This window comes from Bufo bufo, chromosome 4, assembly GCF_905171765.1.
Source record: "Bufo bufo chromosome 4, aBufBuf1.1, whole genome shotgun sequence".
Classification (NCBI taxonomy): domain Eukaryota; kingdom Metazoa; phylum Chordata; class Amphibia; order Anura; family Bufonidae; genus Bufo; species Bufo bufo.
Window position 1 is genome coordinate 631,752,265 of NC_053392.1, and position 25,012 is coordinate 631,777,276.

Sequence of the window (25,012 nt, forward strand, 5' to 3'; positions counted from 1 at the left end):
CCCCCCTATAGTGTGCCACCCCCTCTATATACCCCCTATAGTGTGCCACCCCCTATAGTGTGCCACCCCCTCTATATACCCCCTATAGTGTTCCACCCCCTCTATATACCCCCTATAGTGTTCCACCCCCTCTATATACCCCCTATAGTGTGCCACCCCCTCTATATACCCCGCTATAGTGTGCCACCCCCTCTATATACCCCCTATAGTGTGCCACCCCCTCTATATACCCCCTATAGTGTGCCACCCCCTCTATATACCCCCTATAGTGTGCCTCCCCCTCTATATACCCCCTATAGTGTTCCACCCCCTCTATATACTCCCTATAGTGTTCCACCCCCTCTATATACCCCCTATAGTGTGCCACCCCCTCTATATACCCCCTATAGTGTGCCACCCCCTCTATATACCCCCTATAGTGTGCCACCCCCTCTGTATACCCCCCCTATAGTGTGCCACCCCCTCTGTATACCCCCTATAGTGTGCCACCCCCTCTGTATACCCCCTATAGTGTGCCACCCCCTCTATATACCCCCCTATAGTGTGCCACCCCCTCTATATACCCCCTATAGTGTGCCACCCCCTCTATATACCCCCCCTATAGTGTGCCACCCCCTCTATATACCCCCTATAGTGTGCCACCCCCTCTATATACCCCCCTATAGTTTGCCACCCCCTCTATATACCCCCTATAGTTTGCCACCCCCTCTATATACCCCCCTATAGTGTCACACCCCCTCTATATACCCCCCTATAGTGTGCCACCCCCTCTATATACCCCCCTATAGTGTGCCACCCCCTCTATATACCCCCTATAGTGTGCCACCCCTCTATATACCCCCCTATAGTGTGCCACCCCCTCTATATACCCCCTATAGTGTGCCACCCCCTCTATATACCCCCCTATAGTGTGCCACCCCCTCTATATACCCCACTATAGTGTGCCACCCCCTCTATATACCCCCTATAGTGTGCCTCCCCCCTCTATATACCCCCTATAGTGTGCCTCCCCCTCTATATACCCCTATAGTGTGCCACCCCTCTATATACCCCCTATAGTGTGCCACCCCCTCTATATACCCCCTATAGTGTGCCACCCCCTCTATATACCCCCTATAGTGTGCCACCCCTCTGTATACCCCCTATAGTGTGCCATCCCCTCTATATACCCCCCTATAGTGTGCCACCCCCTCTATATACCCCCTATAGTGTGCCACCCCCTCTACATACCCCCCTATAGTGTGCCACCCCCTCTATATACCCCCTATAGTGTGCCTCCCCCTCTATATACCCCTTATAGTGTGCCACCCCCTCTATATACCCACCTATAGTGTGCCACCCCCTCTATATACCCCCTATAGTGTGCCATCCCCTCTATATACCCCCCTATAGTGTGCCACCCCCTCTATATACCCCCTATAGTGTGCCACCCCCTCTATATACCCCCCTATAGTGTGCCACCCCCTCTATATACCCCCTATAGTGTGCCTCCCCCTCTATATACCCCTTATAGAGTGCCACCCCCTCTATATACCCACCTATAGTGTGCCACCCCCTCTATATACCCCCTATAGTGTGCCACCCCCTCTATATACCCCTATAGTGTGCCTCCCCCTCTATATACCCCCCTATAGTGTGCCACCCCCTCTATATACCCCCTATAGTGTGCCACCCCCTATATATACCCCCCTATAGTGTGCCACCCCCTCTATATACCCCCTATAGTGTGCCACCCCCTCTATATACCCCCTATAGTGTGCCACCCCCTCTATATACCCCCTATAGTGTGCCACCCCTCCATATCCCATCTCCCCCTGCCCCTTCTCTCCTCCTGCCCCTTCTCTCCTCCTGCCCCTTCTCTCCTCCTGCCCCTTCTCTCCTCCTGCCCCTTCTCTCCTCCTGCCCCTTCTCTCCTCCTGCCCCTTCTCTCCTCCTGCCCCTTCTCTCCCCCTGCCCCTTTTCTCCCCCTGCCCCTTCTCTCCCCCTGCCCCTTCTCTCCTCCTGCCCCTTCTCTCCCCCTGCCCCTTCTCTCCCCCTGCCCCTTCTCTCCCCCTGCCCCTTCTCTCCCCCTGCCCCTTCTCTCCTCCTGCCCCTTCTCTCCCCCTGCCCCTTCTCTCCTCCTGCCCCTTCTCTCCTCCTGCCCCTTCTCTCCTCCTGCCCCTTCTCTCCCCCTGCCCCTTCTCTCCTCCTGCCCCTTCTCTCCTCCTGCCCCTTCTCTCCCCCTGCCCCTTCTCTCCCCCTGCCCCTTCTCTCCTCCTGCCCCTTCTCTCCTCCTGCCCCTTCTCTCCTCCTGCCCCTTCTCTCCTCCTGCCCCTTCTCTCCTCCTGCCCCTTCTCTCCTCCTGCCCCTTCTCTCCTCCTGCCCCTTCTCTCCTCCTGCCCCTTCTCTCCTCCTGCCCCTTCTCTCCTCCTGCCCCTTCTCTCCTCCTGCCCCTTCTCTCCTCCTGCCCCTTCTCTCCTCCTGCCCCTTCTCTCCTCCTGCCCCTTCTCTCCTCCTGCCCCTTCTCTCCTCCTGCCCCTTCTCTCCTCCTGCCCCTTCTCTCCTCCTGCCCCTTCTCTCCTCCTGCCCCTTCTCTCCTCCTGCCCCTTCTCTCCTGACATCCCTCGCCTTGGCGGGTGTAGGGTCTCTCGGGGTGGGCAGAGAGTGGCGGCACACAGTACAGGTCTGTGAGGATCAGAGTGCCCCCTCCTCTGCCAGGAATGACTGGGGGGGGGCACTCAATCCCTCTATTCTTCGTCTGTCTCCTGCCGCGCTCGTTACCTGCACAGAGCGCCCATTATGACCTGTGTGCGCCCCACCGGGGGTTAAACCAACAGTCCCTGGAGCCATCTGTACAGCAGGCCTGTAACCCCAGCTGTACCGCAGATCTGCCACTACTCCCATCATCCTCACTGCCTGCAGAGCTTGAGAAGTAGTACTGTGCGCAGTGTGTACATAGAGAGTATGCAGAGGTACTGCGGGCAGAGCACTCAAGGTGTGAGACACATGGAGCCGGCAGGTATCGACTCCTGGGTGCCGCCACCCCACCCCCACAAACACACCCTGCGGCTCCGCTGTTTACTCAGATGAGGCAGCAACAGGCGGCAGATGACGGTATTTATCCCAGTATGGAAGCCCGGATACTCAAACCGCATGTCGGAAGTGTGACTGTATGTACTGGGACCACAGGAGCAGTATTATAGTATTATAGTAGTTATATTCTTGTACACAGGAGGCAGTATTATAGTAGTTATATTCTTGTACATAGGAGCAGTATTATAATAGTTATATTCTTGTACATAGGAGCAGTATTATAGTAGTTATATTCTTGTACATAGGAGGCAGTATTATAGTAGTTATATTCTTGTACATAGGAGCAGTATTATAGAAGTTATATCCTTGTACATAGGAGCAGTATTATAGTAGTTATATTCTTGTACATAGGAGCAGTACTATAGTAGTTATATTCTTGTACATAGGAGGCAGTATTATAGTAGTTATATTCTTGTATATAGGAGCAGTATTATAGTAGTTATATTCTTGTACATAGGAGCAGTATTATAGCAGTTATATTCTTGTACATAGGAGGCAGTATTATAGTAGTTATATTCTTGTACATAGGAGCAGTATTATAGTAGTTATATTCCTGTACATAGGAGCAGTATTATAGTAGTTATATTCTTGTACATAGGAGGCAGTATTATAGCAGTTATATTCCTGTACATAGGAGGCAGTATTATAGTAGTTATATTCTTGTACATAGGAGCAGTATTATAGTAGTTATATTCCTGTACATAGGAGGCAGTATTATAGTAGTTATATTCTTGTACATAGGAGCAGTATTATAGTAGTTATATTCTTGTACATAGGAGCAGTATTATAGTAGTTATATTCTTGTACATAGGAGCAGTATTATAGTAGTTATATTCTTGTACATAGGAGGCAGTATTATAGCAGTTATATTCTTGTACATAGGAGCAGTATTATAGTAGTTATATTCTTGTACATAGGAGGCAGTATTATAGTAGTTATATTCCTGTACATAGGAGCAGTATTATAGTAGTAATATTCTTGTACATAGGAGGCAGTATTATAGTAGTTATATTCCTGTACATAGGAGGCAGTATTATAGTAGTTATATTCTTGTACATAGGAGCAGTATTATAGTAGTTATATTCTTGTATATAGGAGCAGTATTATAGTAGTTATATTCTTGTATATAGGAGCAGTATTATAGTAGTTATATTCTTGTACATAGGAGCAGTATTATAGTAGTTATATTCTTGTACATAGGAGCAGTATTATAGTAGTTATATTCTTGTATATAGGAGCAGTATTATAGTAGTTATATTCTTGTACATAGGAGCAGTATTATAGTAGTTATATTCTTGTACATAGGAGCAGTATTATAGTAGTTATATACTTGTACATAGGAGCAGTATTATAGTAGTTATATTCTTGTACATAGGAGCAGTATTATAGTAGTTATATACTTGTACATAGGAGCAGTAATATAGTAGTTATATTCTTGTACATAGGAGCAGTATTATAGTAGTTATATTCTTGTACATAGGAGCAGTATTATAGTAGTTATATTCCTGTACATAGGAGCAGTATTATAGTAGTTATATTCTTGTACATAGGAGCAGTATTATAGTAGTTATATTCTTGTACATAGGGGGCAGTATTATAGTAGTTATATTCTTGTACATAGGAGCAGTATTATAGTAGTTATATTCTTGTACATAGGAGGCAGTATTATAGTAGTTATATCCTGTACATAGGAGCAGTATTATAGTAGTTATATTCTTGAACATAGAAGGCAGTATTATGGTAGTTATATTCTTGTACATAGGAGCAGTATTATAGTAGTTATATTCTTGTACATAGGAGCAGTATTATAGTAGTTATATTCTTGTACATAGGAGGCAGTATTATAGTAGTTATATTCTTGTACATAGGAGCAGTATTATAGTAGTTATATTCTTGTACATAGGAGCAGTATTATAGTAGTTATATTCTTGTACATAGGAGGCAGTATTATAGCAGTTATATTCGTGTACATAGGAGCAGTATTATAGTAGTTATATTCTTGTACATAGGAGCAGTATTATAGTAGTTATATTCCTGTACATAGGAGGCAGTATTATAGTAGTTATATTCTTGTACATAGGAGGCAGTATTATAGTAGTTATATTCTTGTACATAGGAGGCAGTATTATAGTAGTTATATTCTTGTACATAGGAGCAGTATTATAGTAGTTATATTCTTGTACATAGGAGCAGTATTATAGTAGTTATATTCTTGTACATAGGAGCAGTATTATAGTAGTTATATTCTTGTACATAGGGGGCAGTATTATAGTAGTTATAGTCTTGTACATAGGAGCAGTATTATAGTAGTTATATTCTTGTACATAGGAGCAGTATTATAGTAGTTATATTCTTGTACATAGGAGGCAGTATTATAGTAGTTATATTCTTGTACATAGGAGCAGTATTATAGTAGTTATATTCTTGTACATAGGAGGCAGTATTATAGTAGTTATATTCTTGTACATAGGAGCAGTATTATAGTAGTTATATTCTTGTACATAGGAGGCAGTATTATAGTAGTTATATTCTTGTACATAGGAGCAGTATTATAGTAGTTATATTCTTGTACATAGGAGGCAGTATTATAGTAGTTATATTCTTGTACATAGGAGCAGTATTATAGTAGTTATATTCTTGTACATAGGAGGCAGTATTATAGTAGTTATATTCTTGTACATAGGAGCAGTATTATAGTAGTTATATTCTTGTACATAGGAGGCAGTATTATAGTAGTTATATTCTTGTACATAGGAGCAGCATTATAGTAGTTATATTCTTGTACATAGGAGCAGTATTATAGTAGTTATATTCCTGTACATAGGAGCAGTATTATAGTAGTTATATTCTTGTACATAGGAGCAGTATTATAGTAGTTATATTCTTGTACATAGGAACAGTATTATAGTAGTTATATTCTTGTATATAGGAGCAGTATTATAGTAGTTATATTCTTGTACATAGGAGGCAGTATTATAGTAGTTATATTCCTGTACATAGGAGGCAGTATTATAGTAGTTATATTCTTGTACATAGGAGCAGTATTATAGTAGTTATATTCTTGTACATAGGAGCAGTATTATAGTAGTTATATTCTTGTACATAGGAGGCAGTATTATAGTAGTTATATTCTTGTACATAGGGGGCAGTATTATAGCAGTTATATTCTTGTACATAGGAGGCAGTATTATAGTAGTTATAGTCTTGTACATAGGAGACAGTATTATAGTAGTTATATTCTTGTACATAGGAGCAGTATTATAGTAGTTATATTCTTGTACATAGGAGGCAGTATTATAGTAGTTATATTCCTGTACATAGGGGGCAGTATTATAGTAGTTATATTCTTGTACATAGGAGCAGTATTATAGTAGTTATATTCTTGTACATAGGAGGCAGTATTATAGCAGTTATATTCTTGTACATATGAGCAGTAATATAGTAGTTATATTCTTATACATAGGAGCAGTATTATAGTAGTTATATTCTTGTACTTAGGAACAGTATTATAGTAGTTATATTCTTGTACATAGGGGCAGTATTATAGTAGTTATATTGTTGTACATAGAGCAGTATTATAGTAGTTATATTCTTGTACATAGGAGCAGTATTATAGTAGTTATATTCTTGTACATAGGGGGCAGTATTATAGTAGTTATATTCTTATACATAGGAGGCAGTATTATAGTAGTTATATTCTTGTACATAGGAGCAGTATTATAGTAGTTATATTCTTGTACATAGGAGCAGTATTATAGTAGTTATATTCTTGTACATAGGAGCAGTATTATAGTAGTTATATTCTTGTACATAGGAGCAGTATTATAGTAGTTATATTCTTGTACATAGGAGCAGTATTATAGTAGTTATATTCTTGTACATAGGAGCAGTATTATAGTAGTTATATTCTTGTACATAGGAGCAGTATTATAGTAGTTATATTCTTGTACATAGGAGCAGTATTATAGTAGTTATATTCTTGTACATAGGAGCAGTATTATAGTAGTTATATTCTTGTACATAGGAGCAGTATTATAGTAGTTATATTCTTGTACATAGGAGGCAGTATTATAGTAGTTATATTCTTGTACATAGGAGGCAGTATTATAGTAGTTATATTCTTGTACATAGGAGCAGTATTATAGTAGTTATATTCTTGTACATAGGAGGCAGTATTATAGCAGTTATATTCTTGTACATAGGAGCAGTAATATAGTAGTTATATTCTTATACATAGGAGCAGTATTATAGTAGTTATATTCTTGTACTTAGGAACAGTATTATAGTAGTTATATTCTTGTACATAGGAGCAGTATTATAGTAGTTATATTCTTGTACTTAGGAACAGTATTATAGTAGTTATATTCTTGTACATAGGGGCAGTATTATAGTAGTTATATTCTTGTACATAGAGGCAGTATTTTAGTAGTTATATTCTTGTACATAGGGGGCAGTATTATAGTAGTTATATTCTTGTACATAGGAGCAGTATTATAGTAGTTATATTCTTGTACATAGGAGCAGTATTATAGTAGTTATATTCTTGTACATAGGAGCAGTATTATAGTAGTTATATTCTTGTACATAGGAGCAGTATTATAGTAGTTATATTCTTGTACATAGGAGCAGTATTATAGTAGTTATATTCTTGTACTTAGGAACAGTATTATAGTAGTTATATTCTTGTACACAGGAGGCAGTATTATAGTAGTTATATTCTTGTACTTAGGAACAGTATTATAGTAGTTATATTCTTGTACATAGGGGCAGTATTATAGTAGTTATATTCTTGTACATAGAGGCAGTATTTTAGTAGTTATATTCTTGTACATAGGGGGCAGTATTATAGTAGTTATATTCTTGTACATAGGAGCAGTATTATAGTAGTTATATTCTTGTACATAGGAGCAGTATTATAGTAGTTATATTCTTGTACATAGGAGCAGTATTATAGTAGTTATATTCTTGTACATAGGAGCAGTATTATAGTAGTTATATTCTTGTACATAGGAGCAGTATTATAGTAGTTATATTCTTGTACATAGGAGCAGTATTATAGTAGTTATATTCTTGTACATAGGAGCAGTATTATAGTAGTTATATTCTTGCATATAGGAGGCAGTATTATAGTAGTTATATTCTTGTACATAGGAGGCAGTATTATAGTAGTTATATTCTTGTACATAGGAGCAGTATTATAGTAGTTATATTCCTGTACATAGGAGCAGTATTATAGTAGTTATATTCTTGTACATAGGAGGCAGTATTATAGTAGTTATATTCTTGTATATAGGAGGCAGTATTATAGTAGTTATATTCTTGTATATAGGAGGCAGTATTATAGTAGTTATATTCTTGTACATATGAGGCAGTATTATAGTAGTTATATTCTTGTACATAGGAGCAGTATTATAGTAGTTATATTCCTGTACATAGGAGGCAGTATTATAGTAGTTATATTCTTGTACATAGGAGCTGTATTATAGTAGTTATATTCTTGTACATAGGAGCAGTATTATAGTAGTTATATCCTTGTACAGAGGAGCAGTATTATAGTAGTTATATCCTTGTACAGAGGAGCAGTATTATAGTAGTTATATTCTTGTACATAGGAGCAGTATTATAGTAGTTATATTCTTGTACATAGGAGCAGTATTATAGTAGTTATATTCTTGTACATAGGAGCAGTATTATAGTAGTTATATTCTTGTACATAGGAGGCAGTATTATAGTAGTTATATTCTTGTACATAGGAGGAGTATTATAGTAGTTATATTCTTGTACATAGGAGCAGTATTATAGTAGTTATATTCTTGTACATAGGAGCAGTATTATAGTAGTTATATTCTTGTACATAGGAGCAGTATTATAGTAGTTATATTCTTGTACATATGAGGCAGTATTATAGTAGTTGTATTCTTGTACATAGGAGCAGTATTATAATAGTTGTATTCTTGTACATAGGAGCAGTATTATAGTAGTTATATTCTTGTACATAGGAGCAGTATTATAGTAGTTATATTCTTGCATATAGGAGGCAGTATTATAGTAGTTATATTCTTGTACATAGGAGCAGTATTATAGTAGTTATATTCTTGTACATAGGAGGCAGTATTATAGTAGTTATATTCTTGTACATAGGAGGCAGTATTATAGTAGTTATATTCTTGTACATAGGAGCAGTATTATAGTAGTTATATTCTTGTACATAGGAGCAGTATTATAGTAGTTATATTCTTGTACATAGGAGGCAGTATTATAGTAGTTATATTCTTGTACATAGGAGGCAGTATTATAGTAGTTATATTCTTGTACATAGGGGCAGTATTATAGTAGTTATATTCTTGTACATAGGAGGCAGTATTATAGTAGTTATATTCTTGTACATAGGAGCAGTATTATAGTAGTTATATTCTTGTACATAGGAGCAGTATTCTAGTAGTTATATTCTTGTACATAGGAGCAGTATTATAGTAGTTATATTCTTGTACATAGGAGCAGTATTATAGTAGTTATATTCTTGTACATAGGAGCAGTATTATAGTAGTTATATTCTTGTACATAGGAGCAGTATTATAGTAGTTATATTCTTGTACATAGGAGGCAGTATAATAGTAGTTATATTCTTGTACATAGGAGCAGTATTATAGTAGTTATATTCTTGTACATAGGAGGCAGTATTATAGCAGTTATATTCTTGTACATAGGAGGCAGTATTATAGTAGTTATATTCTTGTACATAGGAGGCAGTATTATAGTAGTTATATTCTTGTACATAGGAGGCAGTATTATAGTAGTTATATTCTTGTACATAGGAGCAGTATTATAGTAGTTATATTCCTGTATATAGGAGCAGTATTATAGTAGTTATATTCTTGTACATAGGAGCAGTATTATAGTAGTTATATTCTTGTACATAGGAGCAGTATTATAGTAGTTATATTCTTGTACATAGGAGCAGTATTATAGTAGTTATATTCTTGCATATAGGAGGCAGTATTATAGTAGTTATATTCTTGTACATAGGAGCAGTATTATAGTAGTTATATTCTTGTATATAGGAGGCAGTATTATAGATGTCAGATGTGTTTTGTGGTTAGATAACCCGTCAGTCACATGTTCTTATATCGTTACGACCTTCCCCTTGTGAATGGTTTCTTGGTGGAGTTGCGATGGGTTTGTTCCGGTGTCTCTCCTCCTTCATTGTTCCAGGTCTCTCTCTCTGGGTCGCACACATGGGGAGGTGAGTCGGTGGCTTGTTGTGGTGTAGTCAGTCAGCAGAGCTGTGTTTGTTACGTGCGGCTCTCGGAGTAACTTCCTCTTCACGGTTTCACTGGAACGTACAGTTTATAGATTGAGAGTTTCTGCCAAGATGTACAGAAGCCAAAACTCTAAAGGACATGACTGCAGCTGTGGTAATAATGGGATGGACTACCACTCCTATTATACTGTCTGCCTGTGCCCCGCCATCTCTGTTATGGAAGTGATGTCACATGTCTGCCCACATCTCCATTTGTAGTGTATTGGGTATTATATTGGGTCAGTCCCAGGAGTCTGTCAGCAGTTTTATGGATGCACAACTGCTGACAGACATCATCATCATGACCTAGGAGCAGCTCTGGTGTCCCCTCACTGGAGCTCTGGTGTCCCCTCACTGGAGCTCTGGTGTCCCCTCACTGGAGCTCTGGTGTCCCCTCACTGGAGCTCTGGTGTCCCCTCACAGGAGCTCTGGTGTCCCCTCACAGGAGCTCTGGTGTCCCCTCACTGGAGCTCTGGTGTCCCCTCACTGGAGCTCTGGTGTCCCCTCACAGGAGCTCTGGTGTCCCCTCACAGGAGCTCTGGTGTCCCCTCACTGGAGCTCTGGTGTCCCCTCACTGGAGCTCTGGTGTCCCCTCACTGGAGCTCTGGTGTCCCCTCACTGGAGCTCTGGTGTCCCCTCACTGGAGCTCTGGTGTCCCCTCACAGGAGCTCTGGTGTCCCCTCACAGGAGCTCTGGTGTCCCCTCACAGGAGCTCTGGTGTCCCCTCACAGGAGCTCTGGTGTCCCCTCACAGGAGCTCTGGTGTCCCCTCACAGGAGCTCTGGTGTCCCCTCACAGGAGCTCTGGTGTCCCCTCACTGGAGCTCTGGTGTCCCCTCACTGGAGCTCTGGTGTCCCCTCACTGGAGCTCTGGTGTCCCCTCACTGGAGCTCTGGTGTCCCCTCACAGGAGCTCTGGTGTCCCCTCACAGGAGCTCTGGTGTCCCCTCACTGGAGCTCTGGTGTCCCCTCACTGGAGCTCTGGTGTCCCCTCACTGGAGCTCTGGTGTCCCCTCACTGGAGCTCTGGTGTCCCCTCACTGGAGCTCTGGTGTCCCCTCACAGGAGCTCTGGTGTCCCCTCACAGGGGCTCTGGTGTCCCCTCACTGGGGCTCTGGTGTCCCCTCACTGGAGCTCTGGTGTCCCCTCACTGGAGCTCTGGTGTCCCCTCACTGGAGCTCTGGTGTCCCCTCACAGGGGCTCTGGTGTCCCCTCACTGGAGCTCTGGTGTCCCCTCACTGGAGCTCTGGTGTCCCCTCACTGGAGCTCTGGTGTCCCCTCACTGGAGCTCTGGTGTCCCCTCACAGGAGCTCTGGTGTCCCCTCACAGGGGCTCTGGTGTCCCCTCACAGGAGCTCTGGTGTCCCCTCACTGGAGCTCTGGTGTCCCCTCACAGGAGCTCTGGTGTCCCCTCACAGGAGCTCTGGTGTCCCCTCACTGGAGCTCTGGTGTCCCCTCACTGGAGCTCTGGTGTCCCCTCACAGGAGCTCTGGTGTCCCCTCACTGGAGCTCTGGTGTCCCCTCACAGGAGCTCTGGTGTCCCCTCACAGGAGCTCTGGTGTCCCCTCACAGGAGCTCTGGTGTCCCCTCACTGGAGCTCTGGTGTCCCCTCACTGGAGCTCTGGTGTCCCCTCACTGGAGCTCTGGTGTCCCCTCACAGGAGCTCTGGTGTCCCCTCACAGGGGCTCTGGTGTCCCCTCACTGGAGCTCTGGTGTCCCCTCACTGGAGCTCTGGTGTCCCCTCACTGGAGCTCTGGTGTCCCCTCACAGGAGCTCTGGTGTCCCCTCACACTGCTGATCTGCACTCCTATCCTTTTACTATATGCGGTTTTTGCCCGCTGTGTACGTAGAACATGGGACACAATCGTGACGTGGGGACGTCCTCAGATTTGCTTACCTGACATTTCCATCATCCGTATAGGCTCCCCATGGCTGGATTACAGATGTAGCTGTCCGTTTTCTGCTGGACAGAAGAGGGAGGTAGACTCCACCTCTGTGTCAGCTAAATAAAACGGACAGCCACATCTGTAATACGGCCATGTGGAGCCGCGGCCTTGGCGTGCATGTGCATCCGGTTAGTTGGTGTCAAAAAGATCGGCAAATGGAAACGTCAGGTCAACCCAGTCGTACTGAGAAAGCTGCTGCTCGACACCTCTGTCCCCGGACTCCTCTGTGTGCCCCCCTCTTCCTCCTCCATGTGCCCCTCTCTTCCTCCTCCGGACACCTCCGTGTGCCCGTCCTCTTCCTCCTCCATGTGCCCCCCTCTTCCTCCTCCGGACACCTCCGTGTGCCCCCCCTCTTCCTCCTCCATGTGCCCCCCTCTTCCTCCTCCGGACTCCTCCGTGTGCCCCCCTCTTCCTCCTCCATGTGCCCCCCTCTTCCTCCTCCGGACACCTCCGTGTGCACCCCCTCTTCCTCCTCCGGACACCTCCGTGTGCCCCCCCTCTTCCTCCTCCAGACACCTCCGTGTGCCCCCCTCTTCCTCCTCCGGACTCCTCCGTGTGCCCCCCCCTCTTCCTCCTCCGGACACCTCTATATCCCAACTTCCTCCTCCGTGTGCCCCCCCTCTTCCTCCTCCGGACACCTCTATATCCCAACTTCCTCCTCCGTGTTCCCCCCCTCTTCCTCCTCCGGACACCTCCGTGTTCCCCCCCTCTTCCTCCTCCGGACACCTCCGTGTTCCCCCCCTCTTCCTCCTCCGGACACCTCTATATCCCAACTTCCTCCTCTGTGTGCCCCCCCTCTTCCTCCTCCGGACACCTCCGTGTGCCCCCCCTCTTCCTCCTCCGGACACCTCCGGGTGCCCCCCCTCTTCCTCCTCCGGACACCTCCGTGTGCCCCCCCCCTCTTCCTCCTCCGGACACCTCTATATCCCAACTTCCTCCTCCGTGTGCCCCCCCTCTTCCTCCTCCGGACACCTCTATATCCCAACTTCCTCCTCCGTGTGCCCCCCCTCTTCCTCCTCCGGACACCTCTATATCCCAACTTCCTCCTCCGTGTGCCCCCCCCTCTTCCTCCTCCGGACACCTCTATATCCCAACTTCCTCCTCCGTGTGCCCCCCCTCTTCCTCCTCCGGACACCTCTATATCCCAACTTCCTCCTCCGTGTGCCCCCCCTCTTCCTCCTCCGGACACCTCTATATCCCAACTTCCTCCTCCGTGTGCCCCCCCTCTTCCTCCCCTGGACACCTCCGTGTGCCCCCCCTCTTCCTCCTCCGGACACCTCCGGGTGCCCCCCCTCTTCCTCCTCCGGACACCTCCGTGTGCCCCCCCTCTTCCTCCTCCGGACACCTCTATATCCCAACTTCCTCCTCCGTGTGCCCCCCCTCTTCCTCCTCCGGACACCTCTATATCCAAACTTCCTCCTCCGTGTTCCCCCCCCTCTTCCTCCTCCGGACACCTCTGTGTGCCCCCCCTCTTCCTCCTCCGGACACCTCTATATCCCAACTTCCTCCTCCGTGTGCCCCCCCTCTTCCTCCTCCGGACACCTCTATATCCCAACTTCCTCCTCCGTGTGCCCCCCCTCTTCCTCCTCCGGACACCTCCGTGTGCCCCCCCTCTTCCTCCTCCGGACACCTCCGTGTGCCCCCCCCCCTCTTCCTCCTCCGGACACCTCCGTGTGCCCCCCCTCTTCCTCCTCCGGACACCTCCGGGTGCCCCCCCTCTTCCTCCTCCGGACACCTCCGTGTGCCCCCCCCTCTTCCTCCTCCGGACACCTCTATATCCCAACTTCCTCCTCCGTGTGCCCCCCCGCTTCCTGCTCCGGACACCTCTATATCCCAACTTCCTCCTCCGTGTTCCCCCCCTCTTCCTCCTCCGGACACCTCTGTGTGCCCCCCCTCTTCCTCCTCCGGACACCTCTATATCCCAACTTCCTCCTCCGTGTGCCCCCCCTCTTCCTCCTCCGGACACCTCTATATCCCAACTTCCTCCTCCGTGTGCCCCCCCTCTTCCTCCTCCGGACACCTCCGTGTGCTCCCCCTCTTCCTCCTCCGGACACCTCCGTGTGCTCCCCCTCTTCCTCCTCCGGACACCTCCGTGTGCCCCCCCTCTTCCTCCTCCGGACACCTCTATATCCCAACTTCCTCCTCCGTGTGCCCCCCCTCTTCCTCCTCCGTGTCCCCCCCCCTCTTCCTCCTCTGTGTGCTTCCCCTCTTCCTCCTCCGTGTGCCCCCCCCTCTTCCTCCTCCGTGTGCCTCCCCCTCTTCCTCCTCCGGACACCTCCGTGTGGCCCCCCTCTTCCTCCTCCGGACACCTCCGTGTGCCCCCCCCCTCTTCCTCCTCCGGACACCTCTATATCCCAACTTCCTCCTCCGTGTGCCCCCCCCCCTCTTCCTCCTCCGTGTGCCCCCCCTCTTCCTCCTCCGGACACCTCTATATCCCAACTTCCTCCTCCGTGTGCCCCCCCTCTTCCTCCTCCGTGTGCCCCCCCTCTTCCTCCTCCGGACACCTCTATATCCCAACTTCCTCCTCCGTGTGCCCCCCCTCTTCCTCCTCCGGACACCTCCGTGTGCCCCCCCTCTTCCTCCTCCGGACACCTCCGTGTGCCCCCCCTCTTCCTCCTCCGGACACCTCTATATCCCAACTTCCTCCTCCGTGTGCCCCCCCTCTTCCTCCTCCGTGTTCCCCCCCCTCTTCCTCCTCTGTGTGCCCCCCCTCTTCCTCCTCCGTGTGCCCCCCCCCCTCTTCCTCCTCCGTGTGCCCCCCCCTCTTCCTCCTCCGTGTGCCTCCCCCTCTTCCTCCTCCGTGTTCCCCCCCTCTTCCTCCTCTGTGTGCCCCCCTCTTCCTCCTCCGTGTGCCCCCCCTCTTCCTCCTCCGTGTGCCCCCCCTCTTCCTCCTCCGTGTGCCCCCCCTCTTCCTCCTCCGTGTGCCCCCCCCTCTTCCTCCTCCGTGTGCCCCCCCCTCTTCCTCCTCCGTGTGCCCCCCCCCTCTTCCTCCTCCGTGTCCCCCCCCCTCTTCCTCCTCCGTGTGCCTCCCCCTCTTCCTCCTCCGTGTTCCCCCCCCTCTTCCTCCTCCGTGTGCCCCCCCTCTTCCTCCTCCGTGTGCCCCCCCTCTTCCTCCTCCGTGTGCCCCCCCCTCTTCCTCCTCCGTGTGCCCCCCCCTCTTCCTCCTCCGTGTGCCCCCCCCTCTTCCTCCTCCGTGTGCCCCCCCCTCTTCCTCCTCCGTGTGCCCCCCCCCTCTTCCTCCTCCGTGTGCCCCCTCTCTTCCTCCTCCGTGTGCCCCCCCTCTTCCTCCTCCGGTTGTGAGAAGTGACTGGGCCTCGTGATGTTATCTCCCCCGGGGGTCTCGGATCTCGTTCCCCATGTATCTCCGCTTCTCTTCCTATGTCTCTCTGTTTTGCTGTTCTCCTATTATTCCTCCTAGAAGATTATGCAATGTGTCAGGAGAGAACACGTGTCTGATGGGAGTTGTAGTACATTGTCCCCCTCTGTCATTTCCCCAGGTCTCTGCTGCTCCTGCTGATCCTCCTGGGGGTCTCCGCTGAAGAGCCGCCCCCCGCAGCCCCGGCTCAGGACACATGGAGGGAGTTCTGGCTGCTGCGCTTCATGGTGAACATCGCCGGTTACGGGACCGTTCTGATACCGGGCGTCCTGCTCATCCAGTACTTCAAGCGGGGCAACTACCTGGAGACGGGTGGGTAGACGTGTATACCGCATGTGTGATCCATGTACACACCCTGTCATCATACATGTACACAGCCGGGGGCTCTGTCATCATACATGTACACAGCCGGGGGCTCTGTCATCATACATGTACACAGCCGTGTGCTCTGTCATCGCACATGTACACAGCCGTGTGCTCTGTCATCGCACGTGTACACAGCCGTGTGCTCTGTCATCGCACATGTACACAGCCGTGTGCTCTGTCATCGCACATGTACACAGCCGTGTGCTCTGTCATCATACATGTACACAGCCGGGGGCTCTGTCATCATACATGTACACAGCCGTGTGCTCTGTCATCATACATGTACACAGCCGGGGGCTCTGTCATCGCACATGTACACAGCCGTGTGCTCTGTCATCGCACATGTACACAGCCGTGTGCTCTGTCATCGCACATGTACACAGCCGTGTGCTCTGTCATCGCACATGTACACAGCCGGGGGCTCTGTCATCGCACATGTACACAGCCATGTGCTCTGTCATCATACATGTACACAGCCGGGGGCTCTGTCATCGCACATGTACACAGCCGTGTGCTCTGTCATCGCACATGTACACTGCCGTGTGCTCTGTCATCGCACATGTACACAGCCGTGTGCTCTGTCATCATACATGTACACAGCCGTGTGCTCTGTCATCGCACATGTACACAGCCGTGTGCTCTGTCATCGCACATGTACACAGCCGTGTGCTCTGTCATCGCACATGTACACAGCCGTGTGCTCTGTCATCATACATGTACACAGCCGGGGGCTCTGTCATCATACATGTACACAGCCGTGTGCTCTGTCATCATACATGTACACAGCCGGGGGCTCTGTCATCATACATGTACACAGCCGTGTGCTCTGTCATCGCACATGTACACAGCCGTGTGCTCTGTCATCGCACATGTACACAGCCGTGTGCTCTGTCATCGCACATGTACACAGCCGGGGGCTCTGTCATCGCACATGTACACAGCCATGTGCTCTGTCATCATACATGTACACAGCCGGGGGCTCTGTCATCGCACATGTACACAGCCGTGTGCTCTGTCATCGCACATGTACACTGCCGTGTGCTCTGTCATCGCACATGTACACAGCCGTGTGCTCTGTCATCATACATGTACACAGCCGTGTGCTCTGTCATCGCACATGTACACAGCCGTGTGCTCTGTCATCATACATGTACACAGCCGGGGGCTCTGTCATCATACATGTACACAGCCGTGTACTCTGTCATCGCACATGTACACAGCCGCCCTCTGTCTAAACTGGATTTTTAAAGGTTTCTTCCAAGTTTTGAAGTCATTTCATAACTAACTGACTGTGGGGTCCGACCGCTGCCCCCGCTCTTGTACCCCCGATGTGATGAAGCTGCTGCCCCCGCTCTTGTACCCCCGATGTGATGAAGCCGCTGCCCCCGCTCTTGTACCCCCGATGTGATGAAGCTGCTGCCCCTGCTCTTGTACCCCCGATGTGATGAAGCCGCTGCCCCCGCTCTTGTACCCCCGATGTGATGAAGCCGCTGCCCCCGCTCTTGTACCCCCGATGTGATGAAGCAGCTGCCCCCGCTCTTGTACCCCCGATGTGATGAAGCCGCTGCCCCCGCTCTTGTACCCCCGATGTGATGAAGCTGCTGCCCCTGCTCTTGTACCCCCGATGTGATGAAGCTGCTGCCCCCGCTCTTGTACCCCCGATGTGATGAAGCCGCTGCCCCCGCTCTTGTACCCCCGATGTGATGAAGCTGCTGCCCCCGCTCTTGTACCCCCGATGTGATGAAGCTGCTGCCCCTGCTCTTGTACCCCCGATGTGATGAAGCCGCTGCCCCCGCTCTTGTACCCCCGATGTGATGAAGCCGCTGCCCCCGCTCTTGTACCCCCGATGTGATGAAGCAGCTGCCCCCGCTCTTGTACCCCCGATGTGATGAAGCTGCTGCCCCCGCTCTTGTACCCCCGATGTGATGAAGCCGCTGCCCCCGCTCTTGTACCCCCGATGTGATGAAGCCGCTGCCCCCGCTCTTGTACCCCCGATGTGATGAAGCAGCTGCCCCCGCTCTTGTACCCCCGATGTGATGAAGCCGCTGCCCCCGCTCTTGTACCCCCAATGTGATGAAGCTGCTGCCCCTGCTCTTGTACCCCCGATGTGATGAAGCCGCTGCCCCCGCTCTTGTACCCCCGATGTGATGAAGCTGCTGCCCCCGCTCTTGTACCCCCGATGTGATGAAGCTGCTGCCCCTGCTCTTGTACCCCCGATGTGATGAAGCCGCTGCCCCCGCTCTTGTACCCCCGATGTGATGAAGCCGCTGCCCCCGCTCTTGTACCCCCGATGTGATGAAGCCGCTGCCCCCGCTCTTGTACCCCCGATGTGATGAAGCCGCTGCCCCCGCTCTTGTACCCCCGATGTGATGAAGCTGCTGCCCCCGCTCTTGTACCCCGATGTGATGAAGCCGCTCCCCCCGCTCTTGTACCCCCGATGTGATGAAGCTGCTCCCCCCGCTCTTGTACCCCCGATGTGATGAAGCCGCTGCCCCCGCTCTTGTACCCCCGATGTGATGAAGCCGCTTCCCCCGCTCTTGTACCCCCGATGTGATGAAGCTGCTGCCCCCGCTCTTGTACCCCCGATGTGATGAAGCTGCTGCCCCCGCTCTTGTACCCCGATGTGATGAAGCAGCTGCCCACGCTCTTGTACCCCGATGTGATGAAGCTGCTGCCCCTGCTCTTGTACCCCCGATGTGATGAAGCTGCTTCCCCCGCTCTTGTACCCCCGATGTGATGAAGCCGCTCCCCCCGCTCTTGTACCCCCGATGTGATGAAGCTGCTGCCCCCGCTCTTGTACCCCGATGTGATGAAGCAGCTGCCCACGCTCTTGTACCCCCGATGTGATGAAGCTGCTGCCCCCGCTCTTGTACCCCCGATGTGATGAAGCTGCTGCCCCCGCTCTTGTACCCCGATGTGATGAAGCAGCTGCCCACGCTCTTGTACCCCCGATGTGATGAAGCCGCTTCCCCCGCTCTTGTACCCCCGATGTGATGAAGCCGCTCCCCCCGCTCTTGTACCCCGGATGTGATGAAGCTGCTTCCCCCGCTCTTGTACCCCCGATGTGATGAAGCCGCTGCCCCCGCTCTTGTACCCCCGATGTGATGAAGCTGCTGCCCCTGCTCTTGTACCCCGATGTGATGAAGCTGCTTCCCCCGCTTTTGTACCCCCGATGTGATGAATCTGCTGCCCCCGCTCTTGTAGCCCCGATGTGATGAAGCCGCTGCCCCCCCTCTTGTACCCCCGATGTGATGAAGCCGCTGCCCCCGCTCTTGTACCCCGATGTGATGAAGCCGCTGCCCCTGCTCTTGTACCCCCGATGTGATGAAGCCGCTGCCCCCGCTCTTGTACCCCCGATGTGATGAAGCAGCTTCCCCCGCTCTTGTACCCCCGATGTGATGAAGCCGCTGCCCCTGCTCTTGTACCCCCGATGTGATGAAGCCGCTGCCCCCGCTCTTGTACCCCCGATGTGATGAAGCTGCTGCCCCCGCTCTTGTACCCCGATGTGATGAAGCTGCTGCCCCCGCTCTTGTACCCCGATGTGATGAAGCTGCTGCCCCCGCTCTTGTACCCCCGATGTGATGAAGCTGCTGCCCCCGCTCTTGTACCCCGATGTGATGAAGCTGCTGCCCCCGCTCTTGTACCCCGATGTGATGAAGCTGCTGCCCCCGCTCTTGTACCCCCGATGTGATGAAGCAGCTGCCCCCGCTCTTGTACCCCCGATGTGATGAAACCGCTGCCTCCGCTCTTGTACCCCCGATGTGATGAAGCTGCTTCCCCCGCTCTTGTACCCCCGATGTGATGAAACCGCTGCCTCCGCTCTTGTACCCCCGATGTGATGAAGCTGCTTCCCCCGCTCTTGTACCCCCGATGTGATGAAACCGCTGCCTCCGCTCTTGTACCCCCGATGTGATGAAGCCGCTGCCCCCGCTCTTGTACCCCCGATGTGATGAAGCCGCTGCCCCCGCTCTTGTACCCCCGATGTGATGAAGCCGCTGCCTCCGCTCTTGTACCCCCGATGTGATGAAGCCGCTCCCCCCGCTCTTGTACCCCCGATGTGATGAAGCTGCTGCCCCTGCTCTTGTACCCCCGATGTGATGAAGCCGCTGCCCCCGCTCTTGTACCCCCGATGTGATGAAGCCGCTGCGCCCGCTCTTGTACCCCGATGTGATGAAGCAGCTGCCCACGCTCTTGTACCCTGATGTGATGAAGCTGCTGCCCCTGCTCTTGTACCCCCGATGTGATGAAGCTGCTTCCCCCGCTCTTGTACCCCCGATGTGATGAAGCCGCTCCCCCCGCTCTTGTACCCCCGATGTGATGAAGCTGCTGCCCCCGCTCTTGTACCCCGATGTGATGAAGCAGCTGCCCACGCTCTTGTACCCCCGATGTGATGAAGCTGCTGCCCCCGCTCTTGTACCCCCGATGTGATGAAGCTGCTGCCCCCGCTCTTGTACCCCGATGTGATGAAGCAGCTGCCCACGCTCTTGTACCCCCGATGTGATGAAGCTGCTTCCCCCGCTCTTGTACCCCCGATGTGATGAAGCTGCTGCCCCTGCTCTTGTACCCCGATGTGATGAAGCAGCTGCCCCCGCTCTTGTACCCCCGATGTGATGAAGCCGCTTCCCCCGCTCTTGTACCCCCGATGTGATGAAGCCGCTTCCCCCGCTCTTGTACCCCCGATGTGATGAAGCCGCTCCCCCCGCTCTTGTACCCCGGATGTGATGAAGCTGCTTCCCCCGCTCTTGTACCCCCGATGTGATGAAGCCGCTGCCCCCGCTCTTGTACCCCCGATGTGATGAAGCTGCTGCCCCTGCTCTTGTACCCCGATGTGATGAAGCTGCTTCCCCCGCTTTTGTACCCCCGATGTGATGAATCTGCTGCCCCCGCTCTTGTAGCCCCGATGTGATGAAGCCGCTGCCCCCCCTCTTGTACCCCCGATGTGATGAAGCCGCTGCCCCCGCTCTTGTACCCCGATGTGATGAAGCCGCTGCCCCTGCTCTTGTACCCCCGATGTGATGAAGCAGCTTCCCCCCCTCTTGTACCCCCGATGTGATGAAGCCGCTGCCCCCGCTCTTGTACCCCGATGTGATGAAGCCGCTGCCCCTGCTCTTGTACCCCCGATGTGATGAAGCCGCTGCCCCCGCTCTTGTACCCCCGATGTGATGAAGCAGCTTCCCCCGCTCTTGTACCCCCGATGTGATGAAGCCGCTGCCCCTGCTCTTGTACCCCCGATGTGATGAAGCTGCTGCCCCCGCTCTTGTACCCCCGATGTGATGAAGCTGCTGCCCCCGCTCTTGTACCCCGATGTGATGAAGCTGCTGCCCCCGCTCTTGTACCCCGATGTGATGAAGCTGCTGCCCCCGCTCTTGTACCCCCGATGTGATGAAGCTGCTGCCCCCGCTCTTGTACCCCGATGTGATGAAGCTGCTGCCCCCGCTCTTGTACCCCGATGTGATGAAGCTGCTTCCCCCGCTCTTGTACCCCCGATGTGATGAAGCAGCTGCCCCCGCTCTTGTACCCCCGATGTGATGAAACCGCTGCCTCCGCTCTTGTACCCCCGATGTGATGAAGCTGCTTCCCCCGCTCTTGTACCCCCGATGTGATGAAACCGCTGCCTCCGCTCTTGTACCCCCGATGTGATGAAGCTGCTTCCCCCGCTCTTGTACCCCCGATGTGATGAAACCGCTGCCTCCGCTCTTGTACCCCCGATGTGATGAAGCTGCTGCCCCTGCTCTTGTACCCCCGATGTGATGAAGCCGCTGCCCCCGCTCTTGTACCCCCGATGTGATGAAGCCGCTGCGCCCGCTCTTGTACCCCCGATGTGATGAAGCCGCTGCGCCCGCTCTTGTACCCCCGATGTGATGAAGCCGCTGCCCCCGCTCTTGTACCCCCGATGTGATGAAGCCGCTGCCCCCGCTCTTGTACCCCCGATGTGATGAAGCCGCTGCCCCCGCTCTTGTACCCCCGATGTGATGAAGCTGCTGGCGGAGATGGAGTACAAGACCCCAGTTCTCTGAATCGGTGGGGGTCCCCGCGGTCGGACCCGCACAATCAATTATCTCCTATGGGAAAACTTGGACCTTTTCATGTAGATTTTATGTGATGGATCAGAGGAGAGAGAACCTGACACGAGGGTGCATATGTATTCACGCCCTGCGCTGTGGAACCTCGACGTAAGGTCCGGTCCCGCGGTCTGACGAGGTCCCCTGTGTGCAATCACGGTGTCAAGTGACCTGTCACATGACAGTGTACATACACCTGATCCGAAATGGCGCAACTCTGCCGAGCACCACGGAGCCGCCAAGATAGAGGCGGTGCATACAGGGCAGCAGTGGGTGGCGGAGGGCCACCCCCCAGCAGACCTCAGTCCAGAGGCGCTGTGCATGCCGGTGAGGTGACTGATGGAGGCGCTTCAGCCCTTTTATGACATACGCAGTAGGAGGGGGGCTTCATGTAAACGCCATTTCTTTTTGACTCTTTTCTCTGGTGGTCCCGCAGGTCGGGGGATCTGTTTCCCGGTGGTGAAGTCGTGTGTATTCGGACATGAGTCGAAGTCTGTGGCCGCTGATGAGCCGCCATCCAGCCCCCGGGGCGATGGAGACCCCTCCACCACGCAGCAAGCCTTCAAACTGCTCTTCTGCGCCTCCGGCCTCCAGGTAAGAGGGGGCGCCGCTGCTCTATCCCGTGAGAAGGGGTGTCAGCTTCGGTGACCCACACTGAGACCTGCAGGGCCAGGTGATGTAATGGCGGCTCCTGCGCCATTGTTCAGACGGGCTGCGGTCTCGTGGGGCGGGTTGTCCGGTCCCACGGGCTGCGTTTCCGTGTGTGGGCGCTCCTATCACCCGATTGTGCTCACTGTCTCCACAGATCTCGTACCTGACCTGGGGCGTGTTGCAGGAGCGCGTGATGACCCGCACCTACTCCTCTGCCGAGCCCGGGAGTCCCGGGGAGAAGTTCAGAGACTCCCAGTTCTTGGTGTTCATGAACCGTATCCTGGCGCTGGTTGTGGCGGGCACTTACTGCGCTCTCACCAAGCAGCCGCGCCACGGGGCGCCCATGTACAAGTACTCGTTTGCCTCCCTCTCCAACATCCTGAGCAGCTGGTGCCAGTACGAGGCGCTGAAGTTCATCAGCTTTCCCACCCAGGTCTTGGCCAAAGCCTCCAAGGTGATCCCGGTGATGCTGATGGGGAAGCTGGTGTCGCACAAGAGCTACGAGTACTGGGAGTACTTCACGGCCGTCCTCATCTCTCTGGGGGTCAGCATGTTCTTACTGTCCAACGGGGAAGGCCACCGCGCCCCTGGCGTCACCACCTTCTCCGGAGTGGTCATCTTGGCGGGGTACATCGTCTTCGACAGCTTCACCTCCAACTGGCAGGACTCGCTCTTCAAGTACAAGATGTCGTCGGTGCAGATGATGTTCGGGGTGAACCTCTTCTCCTGCCTCTTCACCGTCTTCTCTCTGCTGGAACAGGGGGCGCTGCTGGACGCCGTCCGCTTCATGTCCCGACACCCGGACTTCGCCTTCCATGCGGCGCTGCTGTCGGTGTGCTCGGGCTTCGGCCAGCTCTTCATATTTTATACCATAAACAAGTTTGGGGCGGCCATTTTTACCATCATTATGACTCTGCGCCAGGCCTTGGCCATCCTCTTGTCTTGTCTGCTCTACGGGCACCCGGTCACCGCAGTGGGCGCGGTGGGCGTGGCGGTGGTCTTTCTTGCCTTATTCCTCCGTGTCTATGCCAGGGGCAGGATGAAGAAGAAGGGCAGGAAGGCGGCAGATGCCCCGGTGGTTCAGAAGGTCTGAGCAGGACGCGGTAATTGACCATTCATGTGGGGACTTGTGTGGGGACTGATGGACGGCGGAGAGCCGCTTATCTCTGACGGAGGAGGGATCTGGGATCCTTTATTTGTATTTGGGACGTTAATATCGTTATTAAACATTTACATTTTCTTTGATTTGTATTATTATTTTGTCCAAAAATAAAAAAAAATACAAAACTTGACAATCACCCGTAACTCACAGCAGCACAGAGGATGGGGGAGGGGGAAGGGCGGCCTGAACACCCCAGAAATGCTCAGACAGGAGAAATTACTGCATGATACAGTGACATCACTGAGACCAGCGGTGACCTCACTGAGACCAGCGGTGACCTCACTGAGACCAGCGGTGACCTCACTGAGACCAGCGGTGACATCACAGAGAATGTTGCCTATCCATTCACTAGAGATCAGCGTTGCCATCACTGAGAATGACGCCTATCACTAGAGATCAGCGGTGCCATCACTGGGAATGCCGCATATCCATCACTAGAGATCAGCGGTGCCATCACTGGGAATGCCGCCTATCACTAGAGATCAGCGGTGACATCACTGAGAATGCAGGCTATCCATTCACTAGAGATCAGCGGTGACATCACTGAGAATGCAGGCTATCCATTCACTAGAGATCAGCGGTGACATCACTGAGAATGCCGCCTATCCATCACTAGAGATCAGCGGTGCCATCACTGGGAATGCCGCCTATCACTAGAGATCAGCGGTGACATCACTGAGAATGCAGGCTATCCATTCACTAGAGATCAGCGGTGACATCACTGAGAATGCAGCCTATCCATCACTAGAGATCAGCGGTGACATCACTGAGAATGCAGGCTATCCATTCACTAGAGATCAGCGGTGACATCACTGAGAATGCAGGCTATCCATTCACTAGAGATCAGCGGTGACATCACTGAGAATGCAGCCTATCCATCACTAGAGATCAGCGGTGACATCACTGAGAATGCAGGCTATCCATTCACTAGAGATCAGCGGTGACATCACTGAGAATGCAGCCTATCCATCACTAGAGATCAGCGGTGACATCACTGAGAATGCAGGCTATCCATTCACTAGAGATCAGCGGAGATATCACTGAGAATGCAGCCTATCCATCACTAGAGATCAGCGGTGACA

At 51.2% G+C, this 25,012-nt stretch overlaps 1 protein-coding gene across 2 annotated transcripts in view; it reads left to right on the forward strand.

Annotated features, from left to right (window-relative positions):
• Positions 1–24,008, forward strand: part of SLC35B2 (solute carrier family 35 member B2) — a 28,977-nt gene extending 4,969 nt beyond the window's left edge. The window contains exons 1-4 of one of the 2 annotated variants that reach the window (XM_040430840.1): positions 2,525–3,137; positions 15,811–16,001; positions 22,554–22,711; positions 22,923–24,008. In XM_040430840.1, the coding sequence (XP_040286774.1) occupies positions 3,088–3,137; positions 15,811–16,001; positions 22,554–22,711; positions 22,923–23,861 (1,338 nt within the window). In that variant the 5' untranslated portion in view covers positions 2,525–3,087 and the 3' untranslated portion in view covers positions 23,862–24,008. Of the gene's footprint in view, positions 1–2,524; positions 3,138–15,810; positions 16,002–22,553; positions 22,712–22,922 lie in introns of those variants that run through there. The other variant, XM_040430841.1, reaches the window with a different exon arrangement.
• The last annotated feature ends 1,004 nt before the right edge of the window (positions 24,009–25,012 follow it).